Consider the following 20,533-nt stretch of genomic DNA (forward strand, 5'->3'; position numbering starts at 1 on the left):
ATAACTCTACAACAGACCCCTCTATCATACAATAAATCCATAAATAGTAATAATTCATTAAACTAAGTATTGAAATATTGTTAGAAGTCATGGCACCTAGTAAGCCCCCACTGATGAATATATACATTTTTTGACCAAGTTTGAGACTTAAAAATTTTATGTCCATTCTAAGATATAGCATTTATTAATAGAACACGTTTTTTAATACTCAAGGGTCCTATCCACAACAATTTTACTTAAAGAAAAGGATTACTATGAATCTAATTGGTTAATAAAACTAAAATTAAACAATGAATATTCTCTGCCCAAATCATATCACAGCCAGAATAAAAATCTAATAAATATAATAGTAATATAATAACCTTTAAAATATAAAGTTACAATCACCAGTCTACAGACCCATTTCTCAAAAATTCATACCACAAATTTTGCACATTAAAGGGACAGACGGGCCATTTTTTTTACCAATCACTTTAGTATCAGATACTGAAATATTTTAGCAGAGCTAATCAGTAATAGTGTTCACAGCTCACCGACGAAATTTGAGCCTTCAAATCCAGAATTATCTGCGTTTGAATGTTAAAATGATGACTCATCGATTAAAGATACTCTGTGATATAAAGGAAAGACATATATAGAAATGGTGAGTAAAATTCCTAGTTTGAAGTATCTTTAAAAAAAATTATGTGATTTCGGTGCATTTCTTAGTTCTTCTGAATGCTATTCAAGACTAAAATCAACCCCCAAAATGGCACACCGTTCCCTTTAAGTGAAAAAAAACATTATCTTTGACCTGTTTAAATCGGTAATTTATGTCGTTTACGTACATTAATCTACAAAATTTGTGAAACGGGGTCCAGGAGACTATATTTTAATTCATGGGTCCATTATTTTACCCCAATTTCTATTTTACTACAACCCAGAATCATTTAGATCAGGGTACAATCTTTCAGTGTCTATACAACACAATTTCATCAAGATATTTAAATTCCAATCAAGGAACTATGAGATAATATTGTATAAATGAAATTTGAAATAAATCTCACTTTCAACAACTTATTAAAGAATTTCCTACACTTCAACAAAAATGTATTGTGAAAGATTCTTTCAGATTGTTACTATACAAATATTTCTCCTGATTTTCTCTTTCTTTGGACAAGATTTTTGGTTAAAGTATTTGTTTTGCTTGATTTTTGTTATCAGTTTCAACTTTGTTATATTAGTCAGTGAGCATGGTAACAAAAGAAGTAACAATCATCTAAACTTTCAAAATACATTTTTATGAAATAGCATAAGAACTGAGCTTCTGTTTCAGTTCTGAAAAATGCTGCAGATAGCTTGAATTCTGCAAATATTTTGAAAACTGTTTAAAGGTGCGGGCACTCGAGCGGTCTTGGTTGGAGATTTTTTTCTCCGACTCCAATCAAGTTTGATAATTGTCTCCGATAGTTTTATTGTCTGAAAGACAGACCATCATCATCCAATCAGATTCCTTTTCCTTTCAATTGCATGCTCTGCAAGTGATTATCGACAAGGTGGAAAACAACCGACTGGAGATTTTTACTTGTGTGCCAGCGCCAGTCGTTGAAACTCAAGGCGGCTCGTGTGCCAGCACCTTAACTGTTTCGGTCATAATCAAGACATTTTTGACATAGTTTCAGTCGTCAAAATCACTATTATCATCACTGGTTTCAGATTCTGGCGTATTGCCTCGAACCATGTTGTTAATTCTTCTCATACTCTCTTGTAATAGGCTGATGTGGGTGTCACTCGGGAATGATTGACTCATAGATGGACTTTTTGATTGGTCAATTGATTTGACTGGGCGGAGCTTCACTCCCTGTTTTATCATGTTGAAGATTTCATTCAAATCATTAGGATCTGGAAAATAAAGAAATAATATATGAATGCAATAGATAATACTATATAGAATGCAGTATTAGAATGCAAACAGTCTGAGTTGATTTCCCTGCTAAGGCTAGCATTACAGAAAATTCTGAGAATTGCCAATAGGCAGGCCCACTTTGGACTTAGCTTGCCAGCTCAAAAGATTGAGTGCAATAAATCCTAATCACGTCTTTTTTAGATCTTTTCAAAGCAGACTTTATATCAAAGTAGTTTAAAACATCACACTGCTATTTTCTACATCAATAAAGGAGGGATCAAATTTCTCTTTTACGCTAATAATCTTCAATACTGATACTGGAAGAGTTTGGAGCCTGATGCATCTGATAAGAGCAAAGAGTGTCACATTACAATGAATAAAAAACAAAGTAATTACCTTTTTTCACTGGTTTTAATGTGCGTTGACTGGCTGGTTTTAAATGAATTCTTCCAGCTGTGATACTGCTTAAATCTAAGCCACCACTTCCTGTCTTGGTTGTATCAGTGGTAACTTCAGCTTTCTTTAGATTCTTCATGGCTTCTGCTAAATTTCCTAACCCCAAAGGAGGAGGTTTGGGGGCATCGGACATTGGTTTAGAATTAGATAGTGAAGGCATAAGATTAATTGGTGGGGGAGGGGGGATGTTGATTGGGGGTGGAGGGGGGATGTTGATTGGGGGCGGAAGGGGGATGTTCATTGGGGGTGGAGGGGGAACATTTGATGAAGGAGTGGAGGTCACTTGTGTACTTCCTGAATCACCAACCACATCACTACCACCATCTTGAGCAGACGCCACATTATGATTCATGACTGTTCCACCACTGATATAAAACGTAACATCGCCATCTACATTATCTTGTTTCTTTTTTTGAGGACGAACGAATGGTTTTCGTTTAACTGGTGTCTTCTTTCCTTTGCTTTCTTTGATTGGATGTAAAGAAGGATATTCATTATATTGTTTCTTACCATAGTTACTAGATAAAGATGGTGGATTGCGTCTGCTGAGTGAAGTCAAGGAATCTTTCCTTAACGACGGAGGTTGGTAACGTAGTGGCTTGATTGTTGGTGGAGTTGGATATTTCTGAAAAAAATTCATAAAGTCCATTTAAATTTCAGTGGTTTCTCTTAAACAATTTAATTGACAAGATTTTCTCTCATGCTGTTTATAAATGTTTTAGAAAATTGAGAAATTTGTAGCATTTGAGTCTGATACAGGCTGTATATTTGCCAGTCATAACCGACGGGGCTTCTCAAATGTCCGACAGTCAATATGCTCTATCTGACATCAGACTCTGATATGTATAAAACAGTTTTGTATTTCGAAGATACAAAGATTCAAGAAAAAAGCTTTGACTTACAACTTTGTGGCTCTTCAACCTTTCAATAGTTCTCTTTCTCTGTTCTTGTATAAAATCTTTCTTCATTTCTAAAATTTCTTTATCTTTGTCTCGTTTCTGCAATAAAAAATCAAGACCATAGCATTATTATTATTAGCAAGCCGGTCTTCAATTAAAAGAAAGCTACCAAAAATGAAGACCAAAATTTTTAATTTCTAAACTTGCCTAAAATTTATCGTCATTGACAGGGAATCTGTTGCTTAATTATGACATCAGGTTAGGCCACTGATGATTATATACTCATTTTACTCAAGTTTGAGACTTCATGTTCATTGTAAAAAGTAGTATTCCTTTCACCAAGCCACAATAGATAAATAGACAATAAATTAAGAAAAAGACAAACCATTTGTATAGAATGATGGTGATTAAAAGTATCTATATAGTTCTTTCTCTCTTCTTGTTTCTCTTTACATTGTCTTTCCAGAGTTGACTGAAATAAATACACCAAAATATACATTGACTCAATTACATTTTTAGCTATGGGGACTCTCTGAAAGGGATGCTGACTTGACAAAACCAGATATGAAATAAACATTATTAGCTCTAATGTGGACTCTCTGAAAGTGAGAAAATTCCTATATGAAGTTTAAAAATCATGATATTTTTTCATACAAAAGGTAAAATTTTACCTTTCTATTTCGAACGATAGCTCGTCTACGATTGATATCAGCAAGCCTACGTTTAAGTTTGAGAATTTCTGGATCTGTTTTTAAATCACATTCATCAACATCATCTTCTTCTGACATCTCATCTAGATCTTCCACGGCATCATAAAACAACACCTCCTCATTCACTTCTAAAAACAAATTAAATTGAAAAATTTATTAAATTTGAACAAAACATTTTTTCAGTTTATCGATGTATAAACAGAAAAAACCTGTGAACACTGAATAAATCCGCGAAACAGATTCATGATATCGACTCCTTGTTTTGGCCACGTCAATCAAACTCAAAACAAATGCATGTGACCGCTGTTATCCAATAGATTGTGTGATTTTGTGTAAACGGAATTGTGATTTAATTATTTAAATTTAAAAGCAAGTTTCAAGTAAACAATTTTAAATTCATAAATAAAATTATGAAGTATTTTTTAATTAAAACCGATTTAAGTATGTCTGTGAACCAATTACTGTTAATTCATTTTCCTATCTTAACTTCATGATAGCTTTAAGGTTTAAAATATACGCATTAATATACACCTACCATCTATCTTGTGATATCGAGCTCGTAACAAACATTTAGTCCATTTTTCTTCTTCGCTGAAAATTTTCAGATGTTCATCGTAAATTCGAATCTGCCATCTGTAAATATGATTTTCCAGTAACTGAACTTCTTTGCGTACTGCTGGACTTTCGTCCAGACTCGCGATCTGAAAGTAAAAAGGCCTTAAGAAATATCAAGCTTTACTGTGTGCAGGGTTGGTGATTTGGTTCTATTATCCAGACATGACAAACAGGCCACTCAAATGTCAAATGACATTGCGATTCTATTGGAAATGAAATGAATGGAGTTTTACATCCTACTTTTCTGAATCATGTGACCTAATGCCGACGTTTTGTATCTTATGTACTGTCACTGCCAAATTGCACACTATATGGCATTGTCCATTTCTTGTCAAAAACAATCCATGCCATGTATTCTCGAAACAATTTTAGCGCTAGAATGTCCTGGATTCTTATCTTCTGACATTGATTCTAGGACATCCTAGCACTAAGATCCTTTCTAGAATATATGGTCAGAACCATAACATAGGCCATAAAATTACAATTACAATGAAAACGTAAAAGGAAAGTGACGTGTCTGTCCCTGAGGATAAGGCCTCCTGCCTTTCATTATGCTCTTGAAGCAAATAAAATTTTGTTTTTCTTTGAAGATTTGATTGACTCTGAGTCCTAGTTTCCAGTAATATCTAATAATCTAACCTCTTGTTTGACTTTATCTCGTTCTTGTACACACCATTTCTTACTGTTTAAAAATAACTGCATCCTCTCTAAACACGTATTCTCTTCAATTCTAAAATCACACAATAGTCAATTATTCAAAACGATAAATAAATCAAGTACTAACGATCCGAAAAAACACAACAAACCCGAAATCCACAAACATCATATTGGCGAAACATTGGTTGCAGCTAATGAACTTTTCACATGAGAAAGTATATCAATCATAAGTGCGTAAGTATTTCATAATGAAAAGTGGTATCAGGCATAGTAAGCATACTCTTTTTTTTCTGCATATTTTTGAAAGAATCTTAGTGCAAGGATGTCCTATGGTCTTAACTGATAACACTGTGTCTAGGATATAAAAGGACTAAGATCGTTTTGAGACTATGTGGCCTGGTTCTTACCTGAAAAGTCTATCAGTACCAACAATATCAAACGCTTTCTTTCCAAACCGAGTTTTATCTTCATTCATTCTATCACACATATCTGTAACATAGAGCAAGACAAATTTCACTAAATTTCTATACCTTAATTGATTTAATCATTTGAACATATCTTATTCCTATAAGGTAACTTCATTCAATATCAGCTGTCAATATTACTTTTCATTATTCGAACTTGAACATATTCTCCTTTTATTTTCATTACAGGGTTCATAGTCATTTAAACAATTGATTTGATTCAATTTCAGCCAGGCCGTAACTAGGGGGGTGCCCCCCCCTGGAAATATATTTGCCCCCCCTACAAAATTAGAACAAATTCTCAATTGAAGCTGAAATCTGTCTCTATCAGCTATTTTGCCCGACATGCAAATGCAGCAGCCCCCATTTGCAAATTGGGCTGGTTACGGGCCTGATTTCAGCTGTCAACATTGCTTTTAATTTTAATTGAAGATCCTGTTCTTATACAATTTGTCAAAAAAATACTGTGTCGGTCAATATTCATCAATATTAATATATGAAGATACTGCCCAGCTCATAAAACCATATTCATGTAATGAACTTGCAACAATTCCCAATTAACAGTCTGATATATTCAGTTGTGAAAATTCTAAAACAACAGTTCATTCATTTGCTATCCTATTAGGCTATATATACCTGTATATACTTGACTGGTTCTGGTGTAATATTTGATATAAATATCTTGTATAGAATCCAGACTCTGTTCATAATGTTCCTGCCATTCTGCTATAGCTTCTACATTTTCTTTTCTCACTCGCTCCCCGAGGTCAGGGTTCAACAGGTTATTTTTAGCCTCTTTTAACTTATTAAACGAAACTTCGCGTAAATCTAAAAATGGCTGAATTTGGTAATTGAAATATTCAGCTAAAACTATGTTTAATCGAAACACTGCATCATCTTCAACGTCGTAAACATTCTCCATTTCCTGCATCGTAACGCAGTTATCACGTTCAAAAATTACATTTTTAATTTCTTCTTCAGAATTTGCAATTTGCTCCAAATATCCTTGTCTGCGAAGTTCACCAACACTTTCAAAATAGTCATCATAGTTGGGGTCTTCAAATAAGGTAGAAATTAAAAGTTTTTCTTTGCAAATTTCCAGAGCAAGGTTGAAATAAGTTGTGAGATCATGGCAGAGCTTTTCTACGTCGTCAGGCACCGGAACGCTACTTATGTACGCCATTAATCCTACTGGTTGCTCTGGTAACGCTGGAAGATGCGGGGAAAGTGAAGGATGAATTAAACACAACATTTCGTGAATTCCTTTTAACTCCTGATAGCTGAAATATCCAAATCGCGTTTTATCGTCACTTTTATCACTGACTGTCCTTGAACTTGACCTACATGTCACAGCAATCTTGCTCTCCACTCCGTTCCATGCTACCAGGAAGGTCAATCTAGGTGGTAGAAGGTCGTCCACAAACGGATTGTTTTTGACGGCCACCCAACCCTCTAGTGAATCAACTTGATCCATTCTTACTCCACGTCAATTCCCACTCAAAATATCTAGAAAAAAACGTCAAAAAACTGTTACATACTACAAAAGAGTGGAATTTGAAAATTCAAGATAAAAGTTTTGCAGATTTTGCAGCACCAGCATATATCCTTGGCCAAACCAACAGGTAGTGATCTTTCTTGGATTATATACAAATCTCTTTATGGAAAAGAACATCAAACGCAGATCTTCCAATTTCCCACAAGCCTAACATAAACGGTTACATATTTAAGCTTACTGGCATCTTTAAATGGATTGCTTCTTCATTAATAGGGAATGTTTTAACATTCAAACACATTTCCAAGAGAATATCTCAATCAAAATGTAAACTAGTAACATTAACTTAATAAGATTCTTTGAGCAAGACTGTGCATACATCACTCAAAATGTACTTAGTAAGTCTTGCTCAAAGAATATTATTTTATTCAATGCTACTATGCATTATAATAATATGGTTTAACAAAGAAAGGACAAAGCGATATGCAGAAAAACCTCAGCAAGCGTCAGCTGACGTAAAATAAATATAGGATAGGCCTAATTTTGCTTGCTGGAATTCAATTCCACTCAAGAGATAAGAAAATTCATATAGGCATGTAACAATGACAAATTCTCACCCATCAAATCAGCAATATTCCATTTTTCTGCGTCTCAACTAAACCAGCTTCTCTCAGCTCTTTTGTTTTTGTTTACTTTTCTCATATCCGGAAAATACTCCATATCTATTTTTAGACTTCACGTGATCTTGAATTAATTGGCAATATTTGTTAAGTATTATATCGGGTATTCTTAGTCAGAACTCGAATTGTAATCGAGCCGTCATTAGCAAATAAACATTTAAGTCAAATTCGGCCTCTTCATATTACGTCTGGATAATCAAAAAAGCAATTATCCAGTATTATTTTTCTATATTTAGCTATCACATGACATAAAATGGCTGCATCCATCTACATAGTTACCAGTATAATTTTGCTAAGTTTTCTTGATTTTATAAGTTGCCAAGCTGTGCCTATCAAAGTTTGTGGATCTGGAGCTCCAGGATATGACGTCGGGAACCTAACTGCCAGGTTGTCATATATTTTGAATGATGTTTATTTGTCGTAAAATGAGGTTTAAAAATCCTTACTTTTGTTGATGATGCACCCATTGCTTGTTCAAAGGCTCTGGAATCTTTATATTTCCATTTGGAACCTATAGATATCTCTCAGAGTCCTACTCTATAGAGATTTATTACAAGTAGGCCATGGCCCCCAGAAACTTGACTGGCCTGGTTTTGGTCTGCCCAGTTTCATGTTTCTTATCATTAACCTATTTAATGCCTAGTACTTGTTGCCCTCTCTTAACGATTCTGTGGCCCCCACTAGGCCCCTCCACCTAATCTAATGTTACATAGAAATGCCACTTCTGTGAGCATTAAGTTTTATCAAATATGATGTTTTTTCTGCCTTTCAATATAGGAGGCTAACAAACATGGAAGGTTGTCTGAATTAACCATGAATATAATTTCCATTGATTGTAGAATTTGGACGTTTGAAGGAAAGAATCAGAATTGTCTACCAGTAAACAACACTATTCCACCAACATGTGTGTTCTATATGGGATTATGTCAACGCCTCCAGATGCCACCCATCTGTTCTGATTCATCTGTATGCCAATCAAGTCCAGCCAATTCCACGTTTTATAAATTAGCAGCCTATTCTTCAGATCCATTTTATCTTTATACTGGTAAGTAGAATAATAAGTCTGATGACAATTTTGTTTCTTTTTTCTAATATTTTTTTTTGGGTCTCCATTGTAATCTAACAAGTTGTCTACGTCAGATTTGATCTTAAGACGTTATTGTTACCAGTCAAATCCTTAAATGGTGATGTCTTGTACGTCTTTTGTGGTCATGTACTTGATCAGAGCAACAAAGTCTGTCCATTTATTACTTATATACTTGTGTATTTGTTAAACAGGTTGTCCACCTATGTAAATTGAAGACTTTATTATTATTATTATTATGCTAATTTGGATAAGATTGGTAAACACAAGACCCTTTTTTGAATAAATTTGAATATTAATTTTTGTCATAAATATAATATTTCTCATTTTGAAATTCCAAACAACAGATTTTGATAGTAAAATTGCCCCAAAAAAGTAAAATTCCATGATGTGCTTGTATTTTTGATGGCTATAAGGACCTATAGTCAGAAATAATTTAACTTAGTCGAATGAAATCAGTAAATTCAGTTATTTGCTTTACTCTCTGATTGAGCTCACTTTCAGCTTTCCATATCGCTTTTCATAATTGCAATAATCCAGTGTATGGTTGTCCTGTAATCGAACTAAATTGTATTAAAATTAAAAGTTCCTGATTTTTTCAGTTTTTGTTGTGACCATGGCCAGTGCATCATTATTAGCATACAATTTTTTAAGTTAATTTTTACGTTTGATTATTTTCATTAATATTTTCAGTGCCACCAGGATTTACAACAAAATTTGAAGGAGGGGAGATAATCAACTCAACTGGTACTGGAGGTAAAACATGTCAGCTACAGACCCAAATTAATTTTCAGTGTAATTCCAACAGCTTCTGGCCGAAAGATTCACAGAGTTCTTTAATACCACATTCCCCTAAAATAGTTTATGATGCTTCCAAATGCAGTGTAAGTACCTGCTTTTAGGGGACTCCAACTTTTCATCAATTTAAAAATATTCACCTAATATTTGGGAAAGAATTGGATGATCAACTGCTAGGTTATTCAGACCTGTAGGTTAAAAATTCTATGTACTATGGAATTGGATAATCATCTGATGGTCAATTTTGTTCTGTGGGTTCAAATCAGTTTACTTAAAATTAGACCAAACTTTCATTTTTTTTTTATTAATTTCATTTTTAATCTAGCCACTTCAGTTTGTCAAATTAACCTTTTGACCTCACCTGATGACGCCTGATTTAACCAATCAAATTTCTACCCTCTCCAGCTCTGGCATTTTGTGACGCTGAGTTTATCAGATGGGTCAAAAGGTTAATTTGATGAACATTTAAGAGGGGTGTCGTTAGACCCTAATTGAAGTGGCTATATTAAAAATGAAAGCTAAGGGAAAAAAAGGGAAAAAAGTTTGATCTAATTTAATTAGACTATATTCAAATTACCTGCAGAGTTAGAAAATACTAAAAATCGGAGTGTCAATATTCCACCCAATTGATGGAACATTTATTTTAAAGAATGGCATCAGCTGTTAAGAAAATATAGTAATGCTTATGTCACAATATTGAAATGTAATTCATACTGGCACAAAGGGTAAGCCATCAGTCTTTTATAAATATGCATTCTCATAGTGCTTTGGAAATCAAGGGAGAATACAACTCAACAAAATAATATCAGACCACATTAATAAAACTTATTCTGAATTGTGATTCCTTAGTTTGCAATTTTGATTGACAGCCCCATTCCATGTTTTCATTGTTTTTATTTCAGTATAACATAACATTTGATTATGCTGGGGCGTGTTTAAAAATAGAGCCATCAACTCCTGTCACACAGCTTAGTGGGGGTACAGTTTTAATTATCATGTAAGCTCTTTTCTTTTTCTTCATTCCATTGAGGCACTTTCCTAAATTTATATCTTATATTTTGTTTTATCAAAAATCTGTTCATGATGACCAAGCTCTGTGATTATTATTGAATAATTTATATTAAGAAAATATCAGTGTTTTTTTGTATGAAATATTATTTTAAGATTTTCTTCTTTATAAGGTTCTATAGCACAGTTGGTTAGAGAACTAGTTCTTTACATGACGTCATTTGCTGGGTTACGTAGAGCGAATGGCAGCTGTGGGTTCCGGTTTGGATCGGCATGTGATAATCTGATGACCTTGAATAAGTCATCTTCACTCATAATTCCAGTCGACCCAACTGTAAATGGGTATTGATAATCCGAGAAGATCAATGTCAAGAGGTTGGGCCAAAGACAAGCTGGTAGAAAGAATGCTTAACTATGAACCTAAGTTGTTATCTTTTTAAGTTATAGTTGTTTGTTTCTTTTTCCTAGATTTGTGGTATCATTATTTACCTATTTTACATTTGGTGCAATATTGAAACTAGCACGAGGCCATCACGGGAAGGATGTTATACCAAACAGTGATTTCTGGATGATGTTACCAGTCTATGTTGCTGTGAGTAAATTTTTGTCCCATTTTATGTCTGGACTGGGCAGATATTATTTACCGTTTTGGGTATAATGAATGAGATACTTCTGTGGAAACACTGGCCGGGGTCTCAAGAATTCATAAGTGCAAATTATTTCACAATATTGGCCAAATACTATTGGGTGTATAAGAGAATTATCTTTAGAAACACTGGTCATGGTGACTTTCCAGATTTACTTGAGAGTATAAAAGGCTATGTGAAGCAGACCATGTTTACTCTTATGAGGAGTATACAGCTTTTACTCTCCACTTTGGGCTCGATTTTGATTAACAGAATTGCCTTGCTTGTAAGGATTCGAATTCACACTTATACAGTAAGGAAACAATTACATAATGACAAACTATCATTTTTAACATCTACAACTTCTGGTTGAAATGCTCCGTGGGTATCAACTCAATGTCCCTTTCAGAGAGTCCACTTAACTAATAATGAAATGACATCCAATTTGGAGAGACCACATGGCTCATAATCCTAAAGGAATACTACGTCCTAGAATTTAAGAATTTTAAACTGTCAATAAGAGCATATATTCATGATCATAAATAATATAACAGGATCCTTATATAATCCGATAAATCCAAAAAACTTAGTAATTATCCATAAATATGAAATTAACTATTGAAAAACGCTTGATATCAAGATTAAGCATTTTTCAATAATTACTTATGATTTTTCCAATTTTCCAGAGATTCTATTGTAACTTTATGACACAAGGTGAGTTCACTGATGAATATATACTCATATTGACCATTCTTGAAAACTTGAATTTTATGTTCAGTCTAAGACGTAGTATCACATTAAGTAGAATACGTGTATTTTATTTTATTTCAGGATGGTATATTATTTACAATAAGGTGTGGTAAAGTCCCACAAAGAGATTATGATCCCATTGAATAGCATTTCCTAATCCATCTATAATCCTTTTTAATCTAATCATCTTTTATACTTAATACTTTTGATTGTCATCCAATCCTGTACCAATATCATGATTATCCTTGATCAGCACTAAATTATTGATAATTTTTGATCCATTCCTAATGGTAATCCAAATGGGAATTGTTTTTAGCTAAGCTAATCAGTGATAGTGTTCACAGTTCACCGTGGGAATTTTAGCGTTCATATCCATGTGTGTCCAGAATTATCCGCGTTTGAAACTTAATATGATGATTGAGGTATTTTTGAAGGAATTATGCAAATTTTGTACATTTCTAGTACTTCTGAAGTTTATTTACACATATTCAAGACCCTAATCAATCTCCGAAAATAGATAACTTGTCCCTTAATGGTCAACATGTATCTTTGATCAATTTTGTCAAAAATATGGACATATTCTTATCTTAAAATTACCACGAACCCTTCATCCATCAAATGATAATTGATTGTTAATATTTTATCCATCCCATATGGAAATCCTTTATCCTTAATAATGATTAACCTAATGTGATTCTGATACCACAGTGGCCTTACAGTTTGTCTCTCGAGCAAAAATCAAATCTGTGTTCCTTTGTTATTTATTTACGTTTAAACCTCCTGGGTTTTTGTTATGGAGCAACAACAAGACATGTATATAGGTTTATATTTTTATATTTTAAAGGGAAACACACTACTTAAGTTTTCATCAATTACATTGTCCAAAGGTCAGTGGCACAGCCAAAGGGGGTTAACCGCCCCCTCTCGCAGCCCCGGAAGCAAGTTTTTCGGGCAAAAATCTCATAACTAGGTTAGAAATTCGAGCAATGTCAGATAATTCGCCCCCCCCCCCTCGGATGTAAACCTTGCTCCGCCACTGCGTAAGTTGTGAATAAATAAGATATGGAGAAATTTGTGGATTTATCATTACAGTAGAAAATACAAGTACATTGTGCTGATATAAAGAAAAAAACACAAGTGTCTCTTCAGTAACAAATCTTCAAATACAAATCATGACCAACAAATGTTGCTTAACATTTCACCAAATTCATTTCTTCTTCTCCTGACCCATACCTCATGTTTTCACTTCTGTATGAACTGTATTGATAATTCCTGCACTGGAGCTTGCACCTTTACACAGAAAAATTTCAAACATGCAGACCTACATGAAGTTCAAAATATTGACAAAAAAGAATTAGGATTCACATATTGAAGTCCTATTACATATGCAAATAAAATCAACGAAATTTGATGCTCATGAAAATAATTTTTTACTGGTGTGTTTTCCTTATTTTGTTATTTGTTATCTTGTTATTTGTTATGGTTGTTATTTATACTAGTAATGGGTTAGTATATTGGTGCCTTAATTTCATCTGTTCAAATATATTATATATTTTTATTATATATTATTTTATGTTTAGTGATTAAAGATATAGATTTATTTTGATAATGAAATATTTATTCTGATAAAGAATGGGCATGTGCCTATTTACTGTGAACTGCCTACCTATATTATAGAAAAAAGCTGGTAAATTCAAGGCATATATAAAAGCCATGTTCACAATGTTGAGGTATTACATCAATTTGATTGGATGGTACCCTAGCACATACAGCCAATAACAGCCCCTGAATACACATGCAGCCTAGTTGTTTACTGTCTTTTTGTCTAAGTTTCTAATTGGTTGTATTTGTTTGCGTACAATCCAATCAAATTGCTGCATTTACAAACTTTTGTGATGCAAGACCAGTTTTGTGGTATATCCCTATGTCCTATTAATTTCAAAACCAGCTGTTCTGATCAACAGATCAACACTTGCTGATATAAGTACATACAAAATTCAACGTTGAAATCTATGAAAACTGCATCAAAGCTCTAACACTCACATTTCAACAGGACAGCAAGTATATTTAGGGAAAACAAAAATGAAAACACAAAACAATATTCAAGTTGAATATTTTATACTCAAATAAACACAACAGAAAATCAGCTATTATTGATCCCTTCAAAAATCTGTCTTTATAAGCTTTCACTCAAAAATTCATCATACAAACAAGCACTGTCAGGAGTGTCATTTAAAAATAGCAATAAAATATCCTGAATTAGGCATTTTGATATGTTCAGTTTAAATCAGGTCAAAATAATATTTATCTTCCAAAATGCATCTGTCTTGGTTCCTTTAATGTGCATATAACAGTTCATAAAGCAGAAAATCAAACAAGGATAGTAATACCATTCACTTAAAGGCACACAACAGTCCACTTGTTTTGGGTCATACAATCCACTTCAGACTAATGCAGAGTTTAGTCCCTTGGATTCCTTTGGATTTTGAATAGAATTATTTACTGCATACTCATAATTAAGCAATTTCCAATGTAGCCAACAGTTCAGTCTACTCATCTCTAGCTTATATTCATGTTATTATACGCTCACATCATATATTACCCCTTGCCTTGCAAGCTATCTTTACCTAATTTTCAACCATTTTCTTTTGGTTTTTCCACATCTGAATCTGACTCAAAAATGTCCAAAGATTGTTTACTAATTTTATCAAATCTTTCGCGGGTTTGTTTCCAAATTGTAGCTTTTTTAGTTGCGGATCCGTCTACGTTATCAATAGAGGTTGCCACTGACGATGATGAACCAAACCCTGCTGATTGATTGGCTCGAAACGTAACATTGATCTGGAATAAAAGTAACAAAGTTGTTCAATTTACTTATTAAGTTTTGAGATAAGCTAATGTAAAGGTGTATTGAGATGAGTCTCAATGAAAGCACTGACCTAGGTCACAATGTCTTCAATAATCTTTACTAACAATTAGAGGGTGTTTATATTAAATAATGAAACACAATCTTATAGTGAGTATACTTCACCTGAGTTTTATTGTACACATTTACAAATAATCAAATGAGGTTTTTTTTTTCATCTGATGATGACAATGAATACCTCCTGCCACATATTCTCGAAAAGATTTTAGCACCAGGATATCCCAGGAACATTGTTAAGACCCTAGGATATATCCAAGAGCAAAAATCGTTTCTAGAATATGCAGCCAGCGAAGTATGCCATAAATTTTGTTGTTATTTAGTGATGTATTCAATTCAAGTATGAAATTGCAACACCAAGCTCTATATGGACCTCTTTTTCTTTAATTTGCTTGATCATCAAGTTTCAAACATATCGCTATTTTCAAATACATTAATAATGACCAACTTACCGGATCTGTAATACCAGAACTAGACTTCCCCAACCCCTCTCCTTCTTTCCAACCCATCTTAGCCAATAGTTTATGACCTTTATTCTTCTGAGATATAGGCCTGAAATATCATCATTTTATTCCTTCATTTAGAATTGAGAGCACATTAAAGTAATGCACAAGGATACACTCATATATCCTCATATATCTTATTCTAACTAGACTTTGTGGTCGAAATACACAAACTGTTGAAAATGTCCCATTGGCAAAATAATAAGCCCTATGCAAAATTTAAGTCATGAAGTCCAAAAGACTGCTCAATTAATGTGGTAAATCAGAAATCGGTCCAATAACCATTCATAAATTTTTTGTGTTTGTCTCTCAAAACTTAAATAAAATGCAGATTTTGGAAATATAGCCCCAGAGTAATGGAGGAAAATGCCTCACTTTTGAAATGATGACAAAACTTAAGTGTCTTATTTCCATAATGTATCTAAAATCCATCTGGCTCATTTTAAGTTGGATTGTGTGACTGTCTTGTAAGATAGATAATATTTAGAAATCCTACTTATGAACAGATGCAGGAGCCTCAGACTTATGTCCTGGTCCGTCGCTTCCGACCTGTTTTCTTCTAGTAGCAGCCTTGTCCTCGTATGCCGGATTGCTTATCGCTTCATTGTCTTCAAAATTCATATTCTGGAAAATAAGAAAGTGTAGACCGAATAGACATAGAGTATAACATGATAAAAATGTAAATTCTCTGGTCATTTTCTATCAATGTTATGAGGGTGATCACGAACTGTTGGTTAAATGACCCAGTTGACCTTTCTTTTGCCAAACATCATGACAATACCGGTGTAGTAGGCCATGATATAATAAACCTTCTCTCAATGGGAAATTGAGATCAAATATCACAGGTCGTTGAAAAATGTCCCACTGACAAAATAATAAGTGAACAGCCCTGGGGTGATGATAACTAATACGCCCAAAACATAACCTTTTTGGACAACAAAGTCACAATTACATTCCAAAATATGTAGGCTGTGACACCACTGACACCAACCACATTCACAATGGTAGTGTACCTTAATTTTAATGAATGAAATTTTGGACCCAAAAGCTTAGAGCCAAAATCTATTTGTTCAATAGTTCTAAATATCAAGCCAACTAACCTTTAATCCATATCGTTTTTTAATACTTTTCAATTCTAGTTTTTGCTGTTTTTTCTTCTCTTTGGCAGTCATTAGAACTGAAATTATATATTTTCTTGCTGAATTGTATAAGATGCTAAAATCATTCAATGAATCTTTTCAATCAGGGACTTTTTCTGAACTGTTCCGGTCATCTGATTGGTCAATTACTAAAACTGATTTTAAATCTCTTTTTATTAAACAATCTGATCGTGTATTTCCTTGGATTTTGCGTAAAATACTTACCGTAGTTATGACCTTGCTCAAGCTTGACCCTGGCCTTGACCTCCCCAGGTTCACAGTCTGTACAGGTGTCTGTACCCGGGTGAATATGTAACAATAACTCTGTTGTACCCAGCTTTAATACATCACCATGAGTTATTCCCCTCTCTGTACTCTCTTCATGTGCCTAAACCAAATTAACCCAATACATCCTTATTCTTGAGTTAAAATAATCTAATGACACCAAGCTGGCAAGAGTGTGCTGTCTCATGACTCTAGGGGGATAAGGGTATGTGATCTTATGACTCTAGGGTGGTAAGGGAATGTGATCTTATAACTTTAGGGTGGTAAGGGAATATTATCTTATAACTCTAGGGTGGTAAGGGAATGTGATCTTATGACTCTAGGGTGGCAAGGGAATATTATCTTATAACTCTAGGGTGGTAAGGGTATGTGATCTTTTGACTCTAGGGTGGTAAGGGAATATTATCTTATAACTCTAGGGTGGTAAGGGAATGTGATCTAATGACTCTAGGGTGGTAAGGGGATGTGATCTTAAGAATCTAGGGTGGTAAGGGGATGTGATCTTATGACTCTAGGTGGTAAGGGTATTTGATTTTATAACTCTAGGGTGGTAAGGGTGTGTGATCTTAAGACTCTAGGGTGGTAAGGGTATGTGATCTTATAACTCTAGGGTGGTAAGGGAATATTATCTTATGACTCTAGGGTGGTAGGGGAATATTATCTTATGACTCTAGGGTGGTAAGGGAATGTGATCTTATGACTCTAGGGTGGTAAGGGAATGTGATCTTATGACTCTAGGGTGGTAAGGGAATGTGATCTTATGACTCTAGGCTGGTAAGGGTATGTGATCTTATGACTCTAGGGTGGTAAGGGTATGTGGTCTTATGACTCTAGGGTGGTAAGGGAATGTGATCTTATGACTCTAGGGTGGTAAGGGAATGTGATCTTATGACTCTAGGGTGGTAAGGGTATGTGATCTTATGACTCTAGGGTGGTAAGGGAATGTGATCTTATGACTCTAGGGTGGTAAGGGTATTTGATCTTATGACTCTAGGGTGGTAAGGGAATGTGATCTTATGACTCTAGGGTGGTAAGGGAATGTTATCTTATAACTCTAGAGTGATAAGGGAATATTATCTTATGACTCTAGGGTGGTAAGGGTATTTGATTTTATAACTCTAGGGTGGTAAGGGAATATTATCTTATGACTCTAGGGTGGTAAGGGAATATTATCTTATGACTCTAGGGTGGTAAGGGAATGTGATCTTATAACTCTAGGGTGGTAAGGGTATGTGATCTTATGACTCTAGGGTGGTAAGGGTATTTGATCTTATGACTCTAGGGTGATAAGGGAATGTGATCTTATAACTCTAGGGTGGTAAGGGAATATTATCTTATGACTCTAGGGTGGTAAGGGAATGTGATCTTATAACTCTAGGGTGGTAAGGGAATGTGATCTTATAACTCTAGGGTGGTAAGGGAATATTATCTTATGACTCTAGGGTGGTAAGGGAATATTATCTTATGACTCTAGGGTGGTAAGGGAATGTGATCTTATGACTCTAGGGTGGTAAGGGTATTTGATCTTATGACTATAGGGTGGTAAGGGTATTTGATCTTATGACTCTAGGGTGGTAAGGGTATGTGATCTTATGACTCTAGGGTGGTAAGGGTATTTGATCTTATGACTCTAGGGTGGTAAGGGAATGTGGCCTTATGATTTTAGAATTGTAAGGGAATTTGACCTTTTGATCTTACAAACCCTGAAACGTCAAACCTACATGGGATGAATCTAATATGATTCGAACCCTGAAGCGCCATGATTCCAACTTACCTGAGACAATCTAATATTATTAATAAAAGTACCATGTTGACTACCATCATCTTTTACCACATACTGATTGTTGGTATAATCAAACCTTAGACTACAATGATTCTATAAAGACAAAAAAAATTGTTGGAAAATAAACACAAAGAAATAAATTAAGTTTTAAAAAATGATTCCCTTATTCACCTGTGGTCAAATCCAAAATACAAATTTTAAGAAAAACACCTAACCACTTGATTGATAAAGGATCAAACAGATGGATAACACATCATCCTTAATGTAATGTGCTTATGAAATAACCCCTGCCCGCGTATTCTCGAAATGATCTTAGAGCTCGGATATTCTAGGGTCTAAACTTCTAACACTGTGTCTAGGATGTCGTAGCACTAAGATCATTTCAAAAATACGTGGCCTGGTCATTGGCCTAGTAGAAGATAAGGAAGTATCTTGATTAGAATTAAGAAACACATCTATAAAACTACTAACTTGTGTTTGGGCCTAATTTTGCCATTTCAATTTCAAGGATTTTCTTATCTTCTATAAGCATTATGGGCATATTTTTTAATATTTTTTTTATCTACTTACTCACCCGACTAATATTAATATTGTTTATCTCGATCACATGATTCTTTCCTTTCTCTCGACCAATCGTACCACCTGTACATGTTACTATAAATAAATCACCAATATCTAGACATTCTGATTGGTTCACCATCACTCGTATACAGGGTGGCCAGCTAGCAGACGCTTCTACAAAACGAAAGTAGAGATATGAAATTTAAAACAGAACCATTCAAAAATCCTTTTCCATAAACTGGCTTTTTAAAATTTTATGTTTTGGTTCAATTATTCATGTAGGACAGATCTTGTCAATCAGTCTGTGGTTCCTGTAATTCTACTAAAACAAATTACCATTTCCTATTTGACGAAGATCATCTTCAGAATAGGGAACAAATTGTCCATGGATGTCTTTTTGGGCCACCATCACAGCTTCTGGAATAATCAATTCAGCTTCCAGAACATTGTACACATCATGCTGATTCTTGTCAAAATTACTATCCAGATCGGAATCTGAAGAATCAGAGGAAAGTTCTCCAGATTCCAGCTCTGACTCTCCTGTACAAATACTGTTCGACTCCCCCTCAGAAATCTCCATTTTCACTTCCATTTTGACGCTTTCCGAATTCATGTCTTGATCAACTGATGGTGAATTCTCACAATTTTTCTGTTTGCATTTTGATTTTGAGTCAGTTGAAGACTTCTCAGTGTCCATGCTTTCAGGTACTTTGTCTTTAAGTTTAATCATCTCCAAATCATCATTTGAACTGTCTGACATCTGTTGTTCAATTTCTACATTAGTTTCCATTGACTCTAGTTCTGTACTCGGAATTTCTGAAATATTATCCTCATATTGTTTCTCCTTTATAAGGACTCCATCTTGTTCTGCCTTAACATTAATTTCTTCACCCGATTTTCTCTCACTTTCTGATGATTTTTCACCATGTTTCGATTTTCTAGAGCGACTTGACCCATGTCGTGAAGAATCATGCTTTCTCTTTTCATCATTTTCTTCCTTAGATTCTTTCCTATGTTTCCGTGATTTTGACTTTTTACGTTTCTTGGATGATCGTTCACGCTCCCTTGAGCCCGATCTGCTACGTTTCTGTTTTTTATGTTTGCTTCTTTCCTGAAATAAAAAAGAAAAAAACGAAATGATATTTACCTAGAATATTTTGAACGGGAGACTGTATCTTTAAATTTTGAACAGATCTGCAGACGTCATCGATATCT

At 34.3% G+C, this 20,533-nt stretch overlaps 3 protein-coding genes across 3 annotated transcripts; 1 reads left to right on the forward strand and 2 right to left on the reverse strand.

Moving 5' to 3' along the window:
• Window positions 1–1,657: 1,657 nt before the first annotated feature.
• Window positions 1,658–7,160, reverse strand: LOTGIDRAFT_152402 (hypothetical protein; the record flags this gene model as incomplete). The annotated part of the gene is made up of 9 exons (XM_009045844.1): window positions 1,658–1,881; window positions 2,282–2,966; window positions 3,244–3,339; window positions 3,626–3,712; window positions 3,912–4,078; window positions 4,486–4,651; window positions 5,205–5,295; window positions 5,630–5,711; window positions 6,323–7,160. The coding sequence occupies 9 exons, from the start codon at window positions 7,158–7,160 to the stop codon at window positions 1,658–1,660; spliced, it is 2,436 nt and encodes an 811-aa protein (XP_009044092.1).
• Window positions 7,161–8,111: 951 nt separating this feature from the next.
• On the forward strand, window positions 8,112–12,578 carry LOTGIDRAFT_228086 (hypothetical protein; the record flags this gene model as incomplete). Its single annotated transcript, XM_009045845.1, has 6 exons — window positions 8,112–8,245; window positions 8,698–8,903; window positions 9,636–9,826; window positions 10,643–10,737; window positions 11,217–11,340; window positions 12,206–12,578. 6 exons carry the CDS (start codon window positions 8,112–8,114, stop codon window positions 12,269–12,271), a joined length of 816 nt encoding a protein of 271 aa, XP_009044093.1. The 3' UTR covers window positions 12,272–12,578.
• Window positions 12,579–16,042: 3,464 nt separating this feature from the next.
• LOTGIDRAFT_102757 (hypothetical protein) lies at window positions 16,043–19,493 on the reverse strand (the record flags this gene model as incomplete). Its single annotated transcript, XM_009045846.1, has 6 exons — window positions 16,043–16,174; window positions 16,651–16,748; window positions 16,927–17,077; window positions 18,749–18,850; window positions 19,106–19,154; window positions 19,324–19,493. Coding segments are annotated over 6 exons (702 nt in total), but the record flags the coding sequence as incomplete, so codon positions are not given.
• Between the last annotated feature and the right edge of the window lie 1,040 nt (window positions 19,494–20,533).

Source organism: Lottia gigantea, assembly GCF_000327385.1.
Source record: "Lottia gigantea unplaced genomic scaffold LOTGIsca_1, whole genome shotgun sequence".
Taxonomy (NCBI): Eukaryota; Metazoa; Mollusca; class Gastropoda; family Lottiidae; genus Lottia; species Lottia gigantea.